This window comes from Opisthorchis viverrini, assembly GCF_000715545.1.
Source record: "Opisthorchis viverrini unplaced genomic scaffold opera_v5_455, whole genome shotgun sequence".
Taxonomy (NCBI): domain Eukaryota; kingdom Metazoa; phylum Platyhelminthes; class Trematoda; order Opisthorchiida; family Opisthorchiidae; genus Opisthorchis; species Opisthorchis viverrini.
Genome location: NW_008752116.1, coordinates 274,950 through 292,673, shown reverse-complemented (window position 1 = coordinate 292,673; position 17,724 = coordinate 274,950). Strand labels below are relative to the sequence as shown.

The 17,724-nt window shown below is 45.4% G+C and overlaps 1 protein-coding gene across 1 annotated transcript in view; it reads left to right on the top strand.

Annotated features, from left to right (window-relative positions):
- Positions 1–17,724, top strand: part of T265_15373 (hypothetical protein) — a gene marked incomplete at both ends in the record, with an annotated part of 125,926 nt that overhangs the window by 45,329 nt on the left and 62,873 nt on the right. Inside the window, 3 exons of the mRNA XM_009177781.1 lie at positions 3,987–4,096; positions 4,174–4,405; positions 14,308–14,390. Coding sequence (XP_009176045.1) covers positions 3,987–4,096; positions 4,174–4,405; positions 14,308–14,390 — 425 coding nt within the window. The remainder of the gene's footprint in view (positions 1–3,986; positions 4,097–4,173; positions 4,406–14,307; positions 14,391–17,724) is intronic.

Genomic DNA, 17,724 nt, shown 5'->3' with positions numbered 1-17,724 from the left:
TCTAACTCTCTATATTGGCTCCCTTTCAAGAAGAGAAAATCTATCTATTCAGATATTTCTACGTCATTGACAACACGTGGAGTGAACCGCTGCCTATAGTTTTGGACCTTATCCGGTCTCCGTTCCACACTAGTGTTCGGTAGACATACAAACGATCATACTGTATGCTTAAAACGGTTCGATCTGTACACAACTGGAGGCCCATAAAACTGCAACTTGGTGCCCCACCCCTATCAACCGAGACCAACCACACATATGAGCAACGACTTTGGGCGAAAATAGGGCAACACAATGTGACGGACAACGTCCCGTTTAACCGGAAAACTGTCTTCGAAATGTCACTAAATTTGATTCAACCCTAAACTAGAAAGGGACGCGTGAAACCATTTCGAACCTCACCAGATTGTTTCAGTCACTGATTACAAGCCAAAAGTTAAGGATATTTACGGAAGCAAAAGTTTCAACTCTGGGCTATAAATCATGCCTCCTTCAGAGGGCCCGAGGTTTACCTGGCCAAGGATAAAGTGAGACCTAATTTCACAGAATAAACACATGGTGCAAGGTTATGGTGAGTCGTGTTCCTGTTCCGGCGTAATTATCCCGGTGAATCCACACCAAAGGGAAGTACCGGACCCGAGTTTTGCTCTTATTGGAGCACATTAGCAGTGCATATCTAATGGCCGTGCCGGGATTCGAGCCCCGGACATCTGACATGCGAGGCGACATGCGTGTAACCGCTACTCCACCAGAGCATGTTGGACGCGTCTGAATTATCACATCTGAACAGGCGAACGTGTTCACACTTGAGCGAGGTGATTGGTGTGTCCGGCTCATCGAATGACGACTCAGTAACTGTTCTGGTCGTGACGATCGATTGACCCGCCAGTCAGAACTAACCAGTCAGGTACCGTGGTACACGCTTGAAGCCCACTGGGCAGATTTTTGGTTGCAATGTTGGGGTTTTGCAGGATAGACATTTTTGTTCATAGCCACACCGCTCTCGTTTGAACGGTCGTGTTCCTGTTCTGGCGTAATTATTCCGGTGAGTCCTGCCTAACCCGCAAAACCCCGAAATTGCAACTCAATAATAAGTGTAGTTAGCAATATGGTCGGACTAATGTATCCTCACATTTTGACTTCCTGATCTAGTAATTTTTTTTTCAATTAAGTGGAGCCGACCTATGATGAAAAGCCATGAAGCACCGTACATCTGTCTCTCATCCTTATTGAATATCGTCATACGTGGGTACCTCAAAAAATTCCAGGGAGTCTGACCCGCAAAATCATGGTCGGTAGTTTGAACACCAGTATCTGACCAGAAATGCAACCAACTCGCACTCAGGCAGGATATAGTGCCGTCTATCTTCCAGTCACAGAATTCACATCACGTGATCAAGTACGGATTGGCTTCCCGAGTGACAACTTCTCAAATGAGAGTTCCACTCAGTAGTGACAGGCCTCGCGACATTTAGCGTGAACATGGATGAATTTCAGCACACGCATGCCAATCAACCCCCCACTACGACTCGGATTTCTAAGGTACTTCTACTTTCAACTCTCAACTGACCTTGTCGACTTCGTTCCGTGAGGATTATCGATTCATTTTAGGCCTCAAAGGGGGGAGGACAGTCAGACCAAAATGGTCCCACCTATTGACCAGTGAGCTCAGGTGTATCATCATTGATTTCAGTTGATGAACAATTACCAGGTTACACGGCTTCCAAGATGATCCATCGCCCCAACCCCGGTCCCGTCAGCGATTATTCCAACGTATGCTACACAGAACGTAACGTGAAGATCAACACGGAGTAGCAAAACGCAGGCGTCGACAAAACGCCGACGGATTCTAATCGAATCTCCAATAATCAATAGAAAAATCAGAACATGCTTCAAAACCCAACCTAACTGCATCACAACAGTTCAAACTTGGAAATTTTGGTTCACATCCTGTCACTTTGTGTCAAGACTTGCATGTGCACAGGCTATTTATTTTCCCATCGTAACGACAATGTCCAGTAAAAATTACCGGGAAAACAATACTTTCCCAGCATTGTTACACTCCCATTGTAAGCAGCTGACCCAAAAACTGGACCAAAGTGATCTGCATATTTCCAAATAATTAATGAACGTTTTGGACATGCGTTTAACACAAGTGACATTTTAGAACAAACATCGGCGAGCGGAACTTTATATTGACCCAGACTGTGATTAGCTGCTACCGGCCGTGTGGAATACGAGAGACACCTGTTGCAGAGCAAGTGGATGACACTCGAATTCTCCTGCTTTCAACCCACAAAGACTTTCACGATTTTTTCCGTGAATCCCGCAAGGGGCGCTTTCTAACATAAATGTACTCGGTGATATTTAGATGAGCGTGGCTGCATGTTCCGCTGGGAGTCGATCCATAAACCCGTGAATTTCCCTGATCATATTTCCAAAAACATCGTGGCGTGTGTGTGACAATTGTACGCCTTTATTCCTAGGAGTTCTCAACGAAATTGCTGAGATATTGACATGTTTCAGTGGGTTTCGGAAGATGACTCACTATCAAGTTTAAATGTCCCGAATTCAGGGGGAGATACATCCCCGGGTTTATACAAGATGTTGAAAAATTTAGGCAATTATTCTCAGATAGAAATCTGTGATCATGAATGCCTTCTCCGAGGCATTTTATGGATTATCCCGTGTCACTCAGATATCCTCAACCTAATGCGCCGATGACTTTATCTCGATTGGTAACAGAATCTTTGTAAGCTCGGTAAGAGGACCAACGGTCATCTGACCAACAATTGGTTTCCTCTTGAGGTACGTCGTTTGAATGTGGAATGAGTTGATGTGCTGATCACTGACAATTTTAGTGCTTATTAAACGCTACTCGTCCTGCAAAACTTCCCTCTGTACATTGACCTTGTAGATGTTGATGCCAGCACTAACAGCGGTTACTTCTGGCTTTCGTGTGGTGCTTTTTATGTAAGCAGAAAGATGACCATCATTCAGACAAATAAGTTAACTCAGCTGAAAAGTGCAAATATTTACGTTTGATTACCTTTATGAACGGAAATCGTGGGGGAATCTAAAACCACCGTCAGCATACCCTCACGGTCTTCAGCTGTCCACAACTGATTGTTGTAGTTCGGTATCTTACACTAACCTGGGATACGGCCGATTTCGAGTGGACTGAAGGCCTCTTCAAGTGCCTTATTCATGTCTGTAATCTTTAGTTGCCCAGAGGTTTCGAACTGCGTACCAGACATTTGAGGAAACTGCGTCAGTATCAGTGTCAGTATCAACCAAAATCACGACTCGGCAGCAGCCAACGTGGTACTGTTCCATCCAAACTAAAACGTACAGCTTTGCCAAAACCCAGTCAAACCAGTTTGTGTTTCTCACTATTCGGCTGCCGACATTTTAGTAGTTTGAGCTTCCATTTTCAAATAGCGTCAAGTTCAACAGTGGTTCAGTTCTTTCAGCTCAGGCGGCTACATCAGGTTGCAGCCGAAATAACAATTAAAGCCTGAATCGATTAACAAATCGATGAACAAATCTTGCCGTCTGTCAAGTAAATACTCTCGCTCGAAGAACGGCTGCAGCTCTACATCCCAATTCACGATACTCGCAAAGAGAAGCTGGGGTGTTCAATCCAGCTTCAACATTGTTTGCAGCCTTGTCGGTTTAATCAACCATCTCAAGTGCACCTCCGTAAAACCGTCTTTATCGGTAGTGTACTACACTCCGCCACCTTGCCTAGACTCGACTGGTTTAGGCAACTTGGTCCGGCCCGCATTTTGTCTACCTCTGTAACCAGAAACAATCCATTCAGTCTTTTCTTGGTTCTAGGGGCCACCTTGTCTCGTCTGCGTGATGTAGGAAGGTCACCCAGTGCTCGCAGGCAGTTCATCTTCTACAGGTCACCAACAAATGCACCATACGCATCTCCGATGATTTTGCTGGCTCGATCAGTAGTCTGTCTCGCTTATTTCTCGTAGGAGGTTACGCAAAGTGGCCAGAAGTTGATGCCATTCCGTTGGCAACAAAAAAGACGGTCATCAAAATATTGCATTGGTTCTTGGACAAGCGCGGTGGAGCTGAAATGCCGGTTCGTTTTAGTTCGTCACAGTTTATCTTCCACCAGTGTGTAGGATCTTGTCTTCAATAACTGATGGGGCATATTAGTCTCCAACCCTATGGCGGGCGGTTTCACAGCCAAGCGGGTCAGAAGACGCAGAAGAATCACTTCAGGGATCCATGGCCATCAACAGAATGACAACGAACAAAGCCTCAACAACGAATCAGTATCCGGTGGAAGCACTATCCGATCTGAAACCTGTTCGGGTGTGCAAGGAGCTGCTGTTCGCTGAATCCATTATGCCATCCACAGAACATTCACTTGCTTGTGCTAACAACGGTAAGAAGGCAATGGCTTTCGACAACCACTTGGTCACTGTATCAGGCTTAAGCACCGAATTTGGTTAGCCAAGAACTACACCAGCTCCTCCTGGAACCGTTTAGGTTTCGGCACGTAGCTGCGACATCCCCGGTAACGTTTGTTTGATCTAATGCAAAAGCCAACGGGATGTCGAGGATGACATCGTCTTACTCACGCTGACTCGCGACGTCTGCCGTTAGATGGGCATTTCTACCAATTAGAAAAATACTGAAAGGCGCCAATCTATCAAAACCGAACCACGTCATTCGATACTACATATTCATACAGAAGTTTCAGGTGCTGAGCGAACTATTCCTCCCAGTTATGATACATCACGTTGAGTTTTCACACATTTCCAGGTAGACATTAACCAAGTTTTTTGGTGCGTAATTGACCTTGATTCGTTTTTTCTCGGGGGCAGTACCGCTCGCTAGGATCGACATTATGCCCTGATAGTGACTCTGCTGTGCGTTCGATTAGGGGTTGATCTAGGCAGTCCATCCTCGCTGCTTTCTGACCCCGATTCACTTGAATCTCCCGTGAAAACCAAATTGATTTGCAAATGGGTGTATTTGTCGCAATCAGTGCAGTTTGGGTTCAATTAGGACGTAAGCTTGACAGAAACTCGAGGACTGCGCCTACCCGATGAGCTCCAAGAAGGGAGAAACCGGTCGTGGGTTATCGAAGAGTTTTCAGCAACCTTGTGAGTAGTTTCATTCATGGTTGTTTGTTTATTTAGCTTCTAACTCCGATTTTTACCAGAGGACCAGGGTTTGTCAGTTGGGACACGTGATGACCTGTACTCTGACTTGTACTTTCGGCGAGCCACAAGTTCAGATAAATACGAATCAATAGCCGGCTCGAAGAGTATTACAAAGAAAACGTTCCAGTTTTCTTCAGGGGGTGTGCCCTTATCACCTGACGTTCCTGTCTATTCATATTAGGCAGTGGAAGCAATATATGTGAGGACATTGCCTCTTTGCTACCTGTGTAACGGTGATACTACTGATGGGGAGGCGCGCGGGTAGTATGTGCTGCTCGTAGAATTTCGCTTCGTGTCTTTTGAAAAAGGCAGATCTGTTGCGGAATTCGTGGAGTCACTTTGTAACATTTGCTTGGATTTGACCAAGTAATGATTGGAGTCAATGAATCTCCAGGAAAGTTCAAGAAGACGCATTCGGGAGAAGATGGGTGTCCAGCTTTTGTAAATAAGATGCAAATGAGAGTTTTACTTCCCTGTCCAATAGTCTGTAACCGCTCAGTGTGCATTTTCTAGTAAACAACTCCGCAGAGAAGGCCTTCTTCCTTTCACCTGTATCCACGTGTTTTTTCTAAGACTGATATACTTGAATGAGCGTGTGTAGGTTATAATAAAGAGAATTCTATCGATTTCTCAAGCAAACAAGAGATCTGACGGAGTCATTCGGGCATCCCGCACAGATTCATCGCTGTTCTTCTATGCTGCACAAAATGCCACTTGGGCAAGTGACATTTGTCACGGCATATAATACACGAACCATGATGTTCTTCATGTTGTTGCCAAGCCAAAGGTGTGCGTAGCACTCAGATCCGAACGTATATCGGATACTACGAAATAACGGATAACTGTCGTTTGGAATAGCTCTCACCACGGTTGTTTGTGGTGTGAACAGATCGAAGAACAGTTCAATGGCTCGAAGTGCGCGCAACTTTATGTTAGACAATACAGAACGGCAATACCAGCAATGCACCTATGGGAGGGGTGTATCGGTGCCCATGAATATTTCTGTCAGTTTTCGAGCACTGTGAGATCTGATGATTTTCATATTGAAGCTCCATCCTGTAAGTGAAGCCAGTTTATGCGGAAAAGCCGAGAAGCACTGAACAGTCGTCTCATTTTTATTGAGATCGGTGCGTATCTCACGAAACTTCAGAGAGCCTTGAACCCGCGACCTTCCTGCTGGTAGTTTGAACAAGTAGCCTTCCGGTAACAAGCGGCTGATCAGCAGTGTGATTAACCCGCACTTAGGCAGGATAGAGTACTGTTCGTCTTTCAACCACGGAAGCTACATCACGCGGTCTGGCTCCTCGACTGCTCAAACGGAAATTTCACTGATGACTTTCCTCTGACCTACTTATAGATGGTAGGTAGCGTGAGCGAATTTGGTATTTTTAAGCTGATATTTTGTCCTGTCAGTGAAGCCAGTCTATGCTAGTTAGTTGTTTTGCTCATTTTGTTCCTGTACAACTCACATGCAATTTCACTCAGAGCAACGGCTACCCTGACAACCATCTCTCTCATACCTAAGATGGTGAAAGTACCAAACTGAATAAGATGTCATGAGATAACATGAGCTCACTTAATTTTACCCGGAAGTGTTTTGTTCTTCCCGCGTTTTCTAACTGTTTTCTATAGAGGAAAAGTCGGTAGCTCAGGTAGCGTAGATGGTGGTCGTTGGCTTGTTCGCTGAGCTGGGTAATTTGATTGCAAACGTTTCATCAGCAATCCAGGTGACATCATCAGTGAGTTATTGGGGAGCGAAGTTGTGCGTAGCGGTGTGTTAATGATTGTGCGTTGAGTAGCGTTACGTGTGTGTTAATATACGCGCTGGTAACCGGGGATGACCTCTGACCGCGATTAGTTGTTCAGTCAGGCGGTTCTATTGGTTGCTCTGTTATCCCGTGTCCTCATTCGCCGATGCCCACGTGACTTTTCAGCTTGGTATCCCCCTCCGTCGTAGTCTGGTCGATGTTGGAGTGACCTTTGTCCTTCCGAGTTCCGGCTTGTGACCTTTATTGATTTGACTCCGAGGAGTTCCTTGTTTCTTTGTTTGTGAATCCAATATTCGGTCCTCATTGAGTGTTCCGGTTGAGATGTTGGTCTTTTGCACGTAAGGGTGCGTAAATTGGATCCAGTTCGATGCACCGGTTGATCGAATCTGCCATGGCGTAACATGCTTCCAGAAATTCTCTTCGGTGTCGCGCGTCTCCGTATGCAAAAATTTTTCCGTTTTCCAGATTGAATTTGTGACCTTCTTGGTCCTCGTGTATCGATATCACCATCGATTTGATTCATTGATTCAAACGGCACTGCCTTGACATTGGTCATAAGTCACACGTGACCCGTTCTGCGAAAAGAAATCCCTCTTGATCGCAATGACGATATATTCCAGTCGACAAACTGCCAGTTCCAGCGACCGCTTGAACCTAAGAGAATCATTCATCCTGTCAACTTCTGCGATTGTTGGTGGGTTGTGCTGAGTACACCCGCTTCACAGGTTGGGACGAACGCCACCTGTTCGAGGTGTGAGAAGCTACTGATTGCGAACTTTGAAGATGGAATGTCTAAGGCGACTGGGATTTGTATAATCAGACCATGAGAACACTCATACTGCCACTCGAAGCTACAATTACAGTGGATGACGACTGATCTGAAAAAGGTATCAAAGCACTTTGCCTTTTTAACTCGATCACCAGTCGTAATAACGATATCAGTCATTCAGGTGTAGCACAGTTTCGGTGTCCAGCTGCCATGACACCCGATGGGAGCACGAGGGCTGAGGTACTGCCAGATTGTTCAACTCTGACAGGAGCAGTCGAGGTATTGGGGTTAATTCTGAACCACATATTTTCCAGTCTAAAAAAGTTCCTGTCTCAACCAGTAGGCTATCTCGGGCTCAGACGATCGATCGAACCACGCGGAGGTCCTGACACAGCCAACTTATTGTCCTGGTCTCCGCAGGGTTCACAAACGGAATGAGTACACAAAGATGCAGACTTCGGTGACCCCCTTCAGGACAAGATTGAAGGATTTTGTCAGTCGGACACTTCATACAGCCGTAACGAAGGGACTGATTGAGACTTTTTTGCCAAAGGGATGAATGGATGGAGGGATGGGGTTCTAAGAATTTTATTGCGTTCGACTTCCATTTTTCGGTGGTTCTCTTTAAATTCTTGAAAACAAATTTCCTCCAGAAATACACTCATTTGCAAGTCGATTTGGTTTCCACGAGAGACTCAACTGAATCTCTCGTTTATGATATTCAAGTGGAACATAAGTTTGACGGAAACTCGCGGACTGCGCCTATCTGATGAGCCCCAAGAAGGGCGAAACAGGTAGNGGTAGTGGGCTGTCGAAGAGTTTTCAGGCAACCTTGCAGTAGTTTCCGTCATGAAAACTTTCCTCCAGCTTCAAGTTTGGAACGGGGAGCGCCATCTGTAGGATCACAACTTGCCCACTGAGAGCGAAACTCATCGATCCTTTCGTAATTTTTCCTTGAGCTGTTGGATCTTACCTTGATTTCTGAAGCAAGTACCAAAGTGACATCAATCTCTCTCATTTTGGAAAGATTCAGAACAGAGGAATTGAGAACGGAGAGGTTAAATCCTATTGGTCCCTAGACCCTAGTAACGAGTGGCAACCACTGACATAACCGATCGAAACCGATCCTTCTAGAAAAAGTGAATGTTGCAGAGGGGCTTCCGGGTAACCGAATGTCTTGAACCTCCAGTCTATCTGATTATACATGCAAGCTTTTTACTTCAGAGTGGAATCAAGGACACGTGTACTTTCCAAAAGGTTGAAAAGGTTATAAGGTCAAGGAGAACATCACGAGGAAGATTATGAGGATCACATCGACAGTGTACGCTTGCTTCAGAAGCGATTAGAACTGCTCCTAATGCATTGGATAGGGAGAAACGCTTACCCGGGAGCTAACACAAACTGTTGGAAATATAAAAAGACAATCGAATTATTGTCACCTTTGTTGTAAAAATATGGTGTTTTGTTGTCCAAGACAGCTGTTTGCAAACGGGTTTCTGTTCCTGTTCGATTTCAGATAAAGTTAAAACGTTCTGGTGAATCTTGAAGCAACACTACTTATAGGGTTACTGAAAACTCTTTGACAACCCACGACCGGTTTTGCTCTTCTTGGGGTTCGTTAGCGCAGAGCAGTTCCCGAGTTTCCGCCAAACGTATGTGTATTTTGCGAATGGTTCCTGTTGTTCGTGTGTGTGGGGGGGATTGGAGGTAAGACAAGCCATAATGTGCGCGATATTCGATATGTCAGATGCCGGCATGAATCCGCGTAAGTCATAGTGACAGACTTGTCGCTATTCACCAGTTGCCTGGAAATAATGGCTCGTTATCCCTCAAGACGTTGGCGTCGTTTGTCGGTTTCTTGAATTGTTAGTGTACTGTCGAGCTTTCACAACACCGGTGCTTCCAAGGACCGCACTAGTGGCGTGGGAATGCAAGAGCTGCCTTTGTTCCCAGCTTGATAGCAATGGTTACAAATATTGATAACAAAGTATACGCATCACTGTATGGTACTAAACCCTTCCATAAATGGTGAAAAAAGTTGGAACTGGTGACAAGGCCAACGATTCCAGGATGCGATGGGGACTGCGCCTACCCGATGAGCCCCAAGAAGGGCGAAACCGGTCGTGAGTTTTCAGCAACCTTGTGAGTAGTTTTCTTTATGAAAAAGTGTTCATAATGTTCACTGTAACAGTTATCAGAACGTGATTCACTCCGTTTCGATCGAAGTGCACCAGTCCAACAGACACGATCCTGTCCGATTCATGCTAAATTCCACAACAGGACGGTAATCCAGCTCACTGCACTCGTAGCTCGTTTTGGGTGCTAGAGCAAGGACACGCAAGGACACGTTCGCTGAAAAGCTTCAAGCTCAATCCTGTAACCTAATTGTTTTCTATCCATACGGTTTTGAAAGCAAGTGATCTTTCATCTGGTAGGGTAAACTGAGAAGAAACAGATGAACTGACCTTCTGTACTTTCTCTGACCTTTTGTGTGTGAATCTCGACTCCATCTCGTATTTTCCCAGAATTCCATCACGAAGGTTTGCGCATGATGTATGTGCGATTAGTTGTGTTCTCTATTCAATATAAACTTAGATTGGGCATCACCACCATGATCGACATCAGTACACTAGTAATACATACTTGTACTTGACTGCCATCGCACTTTTATCTGTAAAGTTCATGGTTGTATGTTGGCTGAGGTACTGCCAGAGGGCCCAAACCCCGACAGGGGGGTGATTGAGGTCCCAAGCCAAAGCTTTTGGCGCAAAATTTAACGGCAAGGCGGCAGTGATTGACTTGAGTTTGGTGGAATAGCCCACATTTACAAACACTTGTGTAGACGGGTAGGTTGTCAGACCTCTATCTACTGACCTTCCTGGTGGAAGCGACTCTGTGAATGCCATGCGAGTATCCCCAGTTCAACTTAATGGTTTGCTGGAGTACGCCAACCGTCGCACCCCGATGAGGCGCAGTCTCTCCGTGACTGCGTTTAGTTTCAGAGAATGAACACTCATCAGTGGATTCAGAACTTAGATAAACGTAAAAACTATCTCGCTGCTTGGCATACGATGTGAAAAATTGTCTTTTTTTACGCTCGAACCAAAATCCAAGCGCTTGACAGGATTGATTAATTCTGAAAGCGAGGCCCCGAAAGAATGATAAAGCCACAATGGTACAAAAATACCGTATTACACCATCTAACGTCACAAAAATTAGCGAACTTTCCTAGTAATGATGATTTACGTTTGTGTGCCAAGATTTCAGCTTTAATGAATATTCATCCAAGCGGTCATGATCATCCCCGGTAACCTGCGTAGTGACTCGCTCATGCATCAGAATCTACATAGGTTAGATGTTTTCCACGAAGAATCTAGGCATGTCTTCTGTCCTGATTAGAACAAATCATCATCATCATCATCATCATCATCATTATCATCATCATCGTCATCATCATCATCATCATCATCGTCATCATCATCATCATCATCATCGTCATCATCATCATCATCATCATCGTCATCATCATCATCATCATCATCGTCATCATCATCATCATCATCATCATCATCCGAATCATCATCATCGACAGCATGACATCAGTGTTCAACACCGATGCTTCACTGCCACCACTGCTTCACTCCGTCACGAAGAGACTGAACCTTACCGTGGTGTGGCGGTTTGTGTACCTCGGCGACCCATTGAGCTATACTGGGGAGTGTCCGCACGATGATCACAGAGTCTCGTACCAGGTTGGTCAATGGGTAGAGGTCCGACGAACACAATCTCCTGGCCCTCCAGGTTGGGGGTTGGAACATGTGTGGCGACTTGTTCCGTAGAAAAGTTAATGCATTTGCATTTCCCCGCCAAACACCGCTGCCTTGCGGTTAGGCTTTTGAGCCAAAGGCTTTGGTTAAGGACCTTAATCGTCCTCCTGTCTAGGTGTGGGCGCCCTGGCAGTATCCCAGCCCTCATACAACCATAACATTTACAACTAACAATACTCTCATTAGAACAAATCAATACATTCAAAGTCTGTTTTTCGCTTGCATCAGAAGAAAAACTGCGATGGGGATCATGAATCCAATCCTTGGACGCAAACTCATCTGTTCTGTGCACTGATTGACTAAAATCTGCGATATTTTTGGAAAATATAAGCATTCTGCCTTTTTGTCATTTTTGGGCTGCTCGATACTATTGTTTACTTGCACTTAGATAAACGTTCCGTTGAGATAAACAGTTTTTTCTCAGCTTGAAGGGATGGGTGTAAAACTTGACTGGTCCCGGAGGTTGACATAAATTTTAACTGGGGCGGAATCTTCAAAATCTGACAGAAAAATTCCAAAATACATAATAATAAAGCATCCTGAATAAAGAACACTGCTCATCCAAGGCCAATTTCACAGCTAACAGTGATTCTCACAATGACATATGAACAGAGTGAGGACGATCAGTTTATCCGAGAAAAGAACTACGTCTCTCTGCCGTGTACATCTGTTATTTAAGAACATTCACAGCTGGAGGCGTTTAAGGCGAAAAGTTATTGCCAGGAAGGTTCGTGGTTCGAATCAAACCTCGATATCTCGACTGCGCCCGTCTAGGCTTGGACAGCCTGGTAGTATCTTAGACTATCCTTCGAGTAAGATGTCAGCATACGTTCGGCAGGTGTTACACCACCCGTGAAGTCCGACATTTTGACAAAAAAACGTTGAACACAAGTTACGGGAGAAAACGAATCACATAAAGGCGCAGTTCCCGAGTTTTCTTCAACCTTACGTTCTACTTGAACCCAAATTGGACGGATTGCGGCAAATGCACTCGAAGAGCATCAAGAAGGGCAAAACCGGTCGTGGGCTATCGAAGAGTTTTCAGCAACCTTGTGAGTAGTTTCCTTTATGAAAAGATACTGCGATATCTCAAATATCGCGCCAAATGAATCCACGAGGCGGCCTGTGTGCAGCACATTTAGTTGTAGAATGTAATAAACGAGAGATTCGGTTGAGTCTCTGGTGGAATCCAAATTAATTTGCAAATGAGTCACACATCAAATAAAGTAACGCGCAGAGGTCTTGCATCGGTTGCCAGCCATTCGAGGAGGAGTAGGCAAAACTCCTCGGATGACACTTCAAAACTTCCGTCTGATTTTTTCACTTAGCACAAAAACTTGATCGGTGTTTCAGATTTCCTGAACAGTCATGTTTAGCGGGTACTGTTAGACGGAATGATTTGGTTCACATGGATAGGCCGAAAATGTCGACATTCCTGAAATCTGAGGCAAATGTTAGAGACGCGTTCACATTTGGCGACCCAAAAACCAAACGCGTATCTAACCTGTTGGGTTATTTTCCCCTCAACGTAATCGATGAACTGATCACATGTGCCATTTTTATTGCAAGTAGAATAAAACTAGGAGTCTGAAATGTCTGAAGTACTTAAAAAAATAGCAACTATTAAGGACAGTCTTCTTTTGAAGAAAAGTTCAAACGAGGGGACATTCAAAACCGGATTACGTGAAGTGAGACACGTCTGTGAAGAACTATCGATCAGCCTTTCACAGTGGAGGGGCATAGGGCGGTTCGAGACCCCGAGCGATTTGCAAGGCTGACGGTTCATGACACATCTGAAAACTGGAGGTGAGACCTTGCTGACTACTTATAAGTTATTAAACACGCCGGCGATAATGACTGAATTTCCCCAATTTCATCACAAGCCCGACTTGAATCAAGCAACCTGATAGAATTTTCAACCTGCGGTCATTTGCAAAAAACGTTGACTTTTTTCATTCGAATGTTTTCAGCCGACTGTAGGCAAGTTTTCGCTGATCATTGAAGTAGTACGTCTCATAAAGTTTATTTTTTTCAAAAAAATTCGAGGACTTTACGGAAAGATAAAAAATAAAATAACCATTCAGCTGTAGCACCCTTTCGGTGCCTAGCTGCCATGCTACACGAAGGAGGCACGAGGGTTGGGATACTGCCAGGTCACCCAAGCCTAGACAGGGGAAGTCGAGAGGTAGAGGTCGGGTTCGAACCACGGACCTTCCGGTCAGTAAATTCGCGCTCTATCCACTTGGGCCATCTCACCCTCCTGCGGAAAGATACCAGACCAAAGCTTTGAATTAGTTCGTTTAAACCGACCGGTGAGATATCCACATGGACTTACCTATGTGTTTGTGGTGTCGAATAGCCGTTACGGTTCCAAGTTTACGATTGTCGTGCTCATGGGTGTTTTGCGAATGAAGAGGATGCCTCAGGTGTCCATCACTAAACTGGTCAAAATCCCACCAATCGCGTTTGTGTCTATCGTGCATGTCAAACATATAACTGGGGGTTCTCTCAATTAGTTCCGCTCGCGATGGTTTTGAATTTGTCATATCCTCGTCGACAAGTACTTGGTCCAGGCCAGGAATATCCACGATACTTGGATTGCTGTCAGGGTGAGGAACGTGGTACACATTGGACAGGACTTGATCGTGATGAGCGATTTTAGCCGGGTGGAAATTGTGACTGGCTCCAACACAGGTGATGAGTAGAAACAAATGAATTAACGTGATAACTGTACAGTTTATACTGATTTTCAGTCTTGTTAGCCTCTTCTTCCTGTCCGAGTGGGCAAATGCCAAGTGTGGTTTGTCTGTTGAGACTGGGGACTCTCGAGGAGCAAGTGCGTTGCGGGCAACACTGATTTTGACGGTATTGGGATTGGGTGGAGGGTGAAATTTTTGCGTGTGAGGCGGACCGTTGGTCACAGATCGATAGGGGTGGCTGTCGACTAGTAAATCCCGGTCAGAGTATGTATGTATTTGAGGGAATGTGAGGCTGGCGACAGAGGATGAATGACTGCTCTTGTACTGATTCAGATGTGCCGTCCAATGTTTTCTATACGTGAAGATTATACGTGATAGGCAGTTGCATGTGTAGGTTACGGAAATCAGCAAAACATGACAGACACAGTGTGATGACCATGATGGCGGCGGCGGCAGCGCATTCCAATCTGACTTTTGACCAGTCCTCGGTTCGGTCGAGGCGTCCGAGGTAGAGGAACGCCAGCATAGGCGCCATGCACCAGACGTCAAATTGCCGGTTGTCTCATATTCGGTAGCCGTAGACAATGCTGACGGCAAAAGATATTTGAGTGTTTGAAAACCGGAGGTTCCCAGTATTGACGGCGTCAAACTCAATTTCTGCTTTTCCGAACTTTTCATGGCACCGGACGCATTCACAAGGACGCCAGTGCCCAAATTCTGTTGAGTGTTGGCGCCAGCCTGTTGTCGCCAAATTTACGACAAACGGCGCCGGTTGACCTTAAGGTACTGTCGAACACGAAACTCGACCAATTCGGTTGATAAGACCCCGTCAACTACAGTTTCAATTGTCCAATTTACTTCACCCCCTCTCTAACCCCCTATCGCCAAATTAGTTGCCCTGGTTTTTTTGGCTACCGATGCGCGCTTGCTGATTGGGTTTCTTTCGCCGGCACGGTTACCAAGCCAACCAGCCAACCAACCAACCAACCATTCATATACTTACACCACCTTGTCTGAACAGTTTCCACAGTTTGGGTGTTTGTCAATCTCTGGCGTGTGTTCAGTTCACGCCCGCACTACTACATGTCGCAATGCGACGCTGCCGCACCGTCGCCTGCCTGCCACGCCCAGTTGGTTGAAGGTGTGAATTTGAGCCAGAAAGCAGTGTTCCTGCTTTACGGACAAACAACAAATCGTAAGACGCGCGTTCACAGTCAGTCCAATAGATTTGCTGATCCTTCCAATCGGGTTTAGAAACGAGCCAACACTCGGTCTCGGTTCGTAGGTGGATAACTTCCTCTGTCCGCGCACACCCAATTGTCTTCCCTGAGAAAAAAACTGTGACCGTTCGAAAGCCCCGCAACCTGACGGTTGAAATCTCCGCGCTAACAACAAAAATACCAGTTTGCAAATAACGCAGGACTGTCCGCCAGTAGGTTCCGCAGCTGTCAAGTGCCCACAAACAACAACCGACAGTCTATCCCACGTCGCCAAACGTGCAGGTGGTCCCAGAAACTTGATGGACTAGGCAACACATGTTCGCAATAGATCACTGTCAAAGATCGAGACGAAACCTGTCTCCCCAGTGAACAGACAACAAACTAAACCTTTCGAAAGAGGAAATGTCGGTCAGTAAGACGGCGAGAGATGTGTAGATAGTAGGATTAGTAAACACAGTCAAGAGCCGGTGTTCCCATCCGCACTGACTAAGTCCTAAGATTGCACGGTAATCCGTTTGCCGATTTTTTTCGAACGGCATCGCAAATGAGTGTTTTGATGGACATAACGAAAACCATCGTGAATTCGCCTGAATAGTTTGGTTTTTCCTCGCTCTTCCCGAGCAGTTATCGTGAAACGAAACAGTGACAAGAGGGGGGGGAATAAAATGAAAACGTTCAGTCGAGACGAAAATGAAAGATTGCGCAATATAATGACGTATTTTACGTAGCTATCTGTGTACATACAAATCAGAATGAGAAACTTCCGTTCTTAATGTGCTAAGACCAGATGTTGGCTGCAGTTTCGATGGAGAAAGTCGACCCCAGACGGTCTACCAAAGAGTCCACAATCAAATTGCTCCAGCGACTTTCCGAGACTTCTAGACGTGTTTGATTGCCACGGCCCAAGGAATCTTCAAGAATGATTTCAGAGTGGGTCTGAGGTTCTGGCAATCGATAGGTTTCAAGTGAAAAAAAGATAAATTAAGAATGCAACCGCTTGTGGTCGGATGGTTCAGTGTTCAACTACTGGCCGGAAAGGTCCCGAATCGAGACTCGTTACTGGCGTTTCGTGAGATGCCTACTGCTTTGCTCAAGGATGGTGGTGAATTCCCCAGCTGGTGCCTGCCTAGCCTATTTGAGTCTATCTAGGAGAAATAGACCGTCCCAGACAACTGGGGTGAATCGATAATAGCGTTCACTTGAGAAAAAGTATTCGCAGTGGCTGTAGTAACCACAGAGGTGTTAGTTAGTAGTTAACAACAGAACTTCTGGCTCGTGAGAATCAAACGGCATTTCAACCGGGTAGACCACACCCTGTCAGGTGTTAGAGCAACGCCATGTGTACAGAAAACCCTCAATCTTGATATTTTTTGAGTTCATGGGTGCGTTTGATTCTGTCGATCGTTCAGTGCTGTTAACTACACTTGCCCAACAGGCTATGCCCCAGATCTATTCTATGTCCTGTGTCTAAGGCATGTACCGCCATCGCTATATCTTTAACCAGAGCTTGCTGTTCATCCGCATTCTTTGGTGCTTTTCTTTTCCTCCTTTTATGTTCACCATTTCAAGTGTGCAATGATATTTATTCGCTAGACTTATAGTGAGGTAACACATACAGATGCTGATGAGATATTCCTGAGGAAATACCGGCAAAGGCTCTTGATGACAGGAGGCCGTAAAGCATTTCTATAAACTCATCAGACTTGTTTCATAATTTTTGGCATTTCATTTCAGTTTACTAAAGTGATTCTCTTGTAAACGGTTATAGATTTTACGGTCCCCTTAGTTTCGAACCCCCCATTTCAGAGTTCAATCAAGTGCTGTTCACGGAACACTGCTCATAAGGTTGCTGGAACTTCTTCGATCTGTTTGGTCCTCCTTGAGGCTCACTAGGCAGACACCGTCCATGAGCGTCCGTCAACGCTACGTTTTACTTGGACACAAATCGAAAGCAATTGACACACACGAATTTGGTTTCAGCTCGCCGTGACAGACGCACATTTGCAGATCTGATGAGCAGACTCACTAGTGTGACAAAATCCCTAACCTTCAATGTTATTCGATCGTTCACAGATTTGTTACCGTTCGGAACATCTTCTGAAGTTGGTAGCTGTTCTCCTAATCAGCCAGTACGCCACAATCTAGCCTTATGTTCATTCGATCGGTACTCGAAAGTTTTCGACACCCTTGCCGACCGCGGATACATTTAAACAATACAACCTGACGTACAGTACAAACTCGGAGCCTACGT